General features: G+C 41.4%; 1 protein-coding gene across 1 annotated transcript; it reads left to right on the top strand.

Annotated features, from left to right (window-relative positions):
* Positions 1-1,033: 1,033 nt before the first annotated feature.
* On the top strand, positions 1,034-2,004 carry LOC308078489 (myosin light chain 4). Its single transcript, XM_080419671.1, has one exon. It carries the CDS (start codon positions 1,082-1,084, stop codon positions 1,691-1,693), a length of 612 nt encoding a protein of 203 aa, XP_080275797.1. The 5' UTR covers positions 1,034-1,081; the 3' UTR covers positions 1,694-2,004.
* The last annotated feature ends 1,188 nt before the right edge of the window (positions 2,005-3,192 follow it).

Genomic DNA, 3,192 nt, shown 5'->3' with positions numbered 1-3,192 from the left:
ATCCACAAATGCTTCAATTAACTCTCTCAGTGCCAATGAAATAAAAAAATATGTTCATACTGTGCCAGCAATTTTTTTTAAGTAAAACAAATTAATAACAATACGTTAAACAAGAAGTGAATGGAGCAGCAAATCTTCGGATCATGATATCTTGGGTTCTGAAAATTATTTTTTAATTTTTTTTCATACTGTTGCAAATAGACTCATCAAGAGTATGATACTTTACTTTATTTCACTTCAGTATTTAAATGTTTTAAACTACTCCACTACATCTCAGAGGCAAATATTGTACTTTTTCCCCCTCCACTATAAATATTTGAGAACTTTAGTTGCTAGTTACTTTGCAGATTTAGATTATTACAAAGCTCACATTGACTGATAAATTATGATGTATTATTATAGGTTAAGCTACTATTAATTAAAATCAACCCACATGTATTAACAGTAACCTTAAAGTGACACCTTAATGCATTATTATTATCCAATCATATTATTGTGAAATAGGCAATTCTACATAATGAGTACTTTTATGATTGGTACTGTAAGTATATCTTCTTTCTACATTGTGGTATTGGTGCTTTTACTTAAATAAAGAATATGAGCACTTCTTCTTGGCCATTAGTCAAAACAACGTCACAGACTAAAAGTCTGTTCAAAGCAATTTTCTTGAAAGCTGTGATTCACAGATTTTCTATATTCAATAGACACAGCTATTTTAGTTAGTCTCTCTCATGCTCTGATGCATTGGCTGCGCCCTGATCCCTTTGTCCATCAGTGCGACAGACAGAACATTTTTGAACTAATGCAGCCGGACTCTCGCTAATGACAGTAATAGCCCTGTCGGCCAGATGATAGCAGCTGAGAACAATACCTCATGGTGACATCACTGAGAGCGGGTTCTATTTCAGGTTTCTTCCTTTTATAGTAAGCCTCTAGACATGTTTATCCGTTTCCATCTCCCCTCCCCTAACTAACTACATATAAAAGCTTAAGTACAGGCCATGGTGATGTGTGCTTATAGGAATCACCTCCTGTCTCTCAGTCACTCCTCGGCAGGTTCGCCTTGGGATCCCTACGCAACATGCCCCCCAAAAAGGTTGAACCCAAAAAACCTGAGCCCAAAAAACCAGAGCCTAAGAAGGATGCAGCGGCTCCGGCTGCTAAGCCCGCGCCAACCCCGGAGCCTGAGCCTGAGGTCCCCAAAGAGCCCGACTTTGACCCCAAGAACATCACTATCGAGTACACCACTGACCAGATTGAGGAATTTAAGGAGGCCTTTACTCTGTTCGACCGCACACCAACTGGGGAAATGAAGATCACGTATGCCCAGTGCGGGGACGTGATGCGGGCTCTGGGCCAGAACCCCACCAACGCAGATGTGCTGAAAGTGCTGGGTAAGCCACGGCCAGAGGAAATGAACTCAAAGCTCGTGGATTTTGAGACCTTCTTGCCCATGCTGCAGCATATCTCCCGTGCCAAGGACCAAGGCAACTTTGAGGACTTTGTAGAGGGGCTCAGGGTCTTTGATAAGGAGGGCAACGGCACCATCATGGGGGCAGAGTTGCGTCACGTATTGGCCACCCTGGGGGAGAGGATGTCAGAGGACGAGGTGGACAGGTTGATGGCTGGACAGGAGGATGCCAACGGCTGCATCAACTACACCTCCTTTGTCAAGCACATCCTCTCTGGTTAAATTGGACCTTTGACCAGAGGGACTGATTCTTTATTCTATGTTCGCCTCTTTTTTTTCCTTTAGAGGTGAGAGTCTCTCCCTACACAGGCAAATCATCTGCGTTAATTTAAGTTACGAATGGATGAATTAACACTGAGGATTTTTACTGTGTACATTGCAAAATATTCTCTTTAAAAAGCACATGACAGGACGGGGAAAGCATGTAAATCATGTAAACCTCTGAGTGTTTCCCTTAAAAGAACAATGTCTATTGGAAATTAAATGGCAATGAGAACATGAAGGTGTCATGAATAAAACAATGTTATTGCAAACTGCCTCATATTGTTATTATTTTCAAGGTACATAAAAGGCCTATCTTCAAAAAGCATGAAAATAGCAGGTCTACAAACAAGACCTTGTAGATCTACTATATGTCTGAATTTTTGTTTGAATTTCTATTCTATTTCTAATTATTTAATTATTTATTATTACAATAATTATTATTATTAGTATTAGTAGTAAATCATAGTAATAGTAGCAGTAGTAGTAGTAGTCATGTATTTATTTAAAATCTTCACCTGATGATGAAATGCCCAAAAATAGGGGCACCAGGTAGACACAGTGGTTAAATCTTATTTCCAGAGACAATTGCAAAACCGATATAATAATGTGCTGTCTAATTTATATCTAATAGTATATAATATTATCACCATGAACAGAAAGAAACGGGGTGTTTATGTTGGATTAATTGATGCAGTATGTCACATCATGTCAACACAGATTTTCACACACAATTATACTTTATTCGATGAGGGCAATGCATCATCGTCCTGACTGTGGACGGGGGGGATAGATTCTATTTTTACACGGAGAACAACATGCAGATGCATCAGTGGGGTTGTTAGAGGGACAGCAGCGTTGACATATAATATCTGGGGGCCCCCTGGTATCAAAGGAGTGTTTAAAAGAGTGGTCATTGTTGTGGTTGCAGGCAGCTGCTACTGATCGAGTAATATACCCACACCCTAGGGGCTTGCATTCTAGTATCGAAAGCACACACACACACACACACACACACACACACACACACACACACACACACACACACACACACACACACACACACACACACACACACACACACACACACACACACACACACACACACACACACACACACACACACACACACTCTCTCTACCCTTGTCAACTATCAGTCAGGTACCCCAAGGGCTGACTCTCTATCTCCACTGCTGAGCCAGACTGAACAGTTAAAGCTGGTTTACAAGAAGATACATTAATTGTCTCCGCCAGTCCGAAAGGCATGGCGAGAGAGTATGTTTTGCACTGTGTGTGTGTGTGTGTGTGTGTGTGTGTGTGTGTGTGTGTGTGTGTGTGTGTGTGTCATTCTGTCTGTGTACAGTTAATCTCTGGCACCGTTGGCTTGATCGCAGCAAAGCTGTGCACACACACTCCCTGGATGCCAGAGCAGATCCTCTGCCCCAAAGTTTTCACCTGGG

Source organism: Gymnoscopelus braueri (assembly GCF_963280865.1).
Source record: "Gymnoscopelus braueri genome assembly, chromosome: 22".
Lineage (NCBI taxonomy): Eukaryota > Metazoa > Chordata > Actinopteri > Myctophiformes > Myctophidae > Gymnoscopelus > Gymnoscopelus braueri.
Note: the sequence above shows the minus strand (reverse complement) of the source record. Positions and strands in the feature narration are given on the sequence as shown.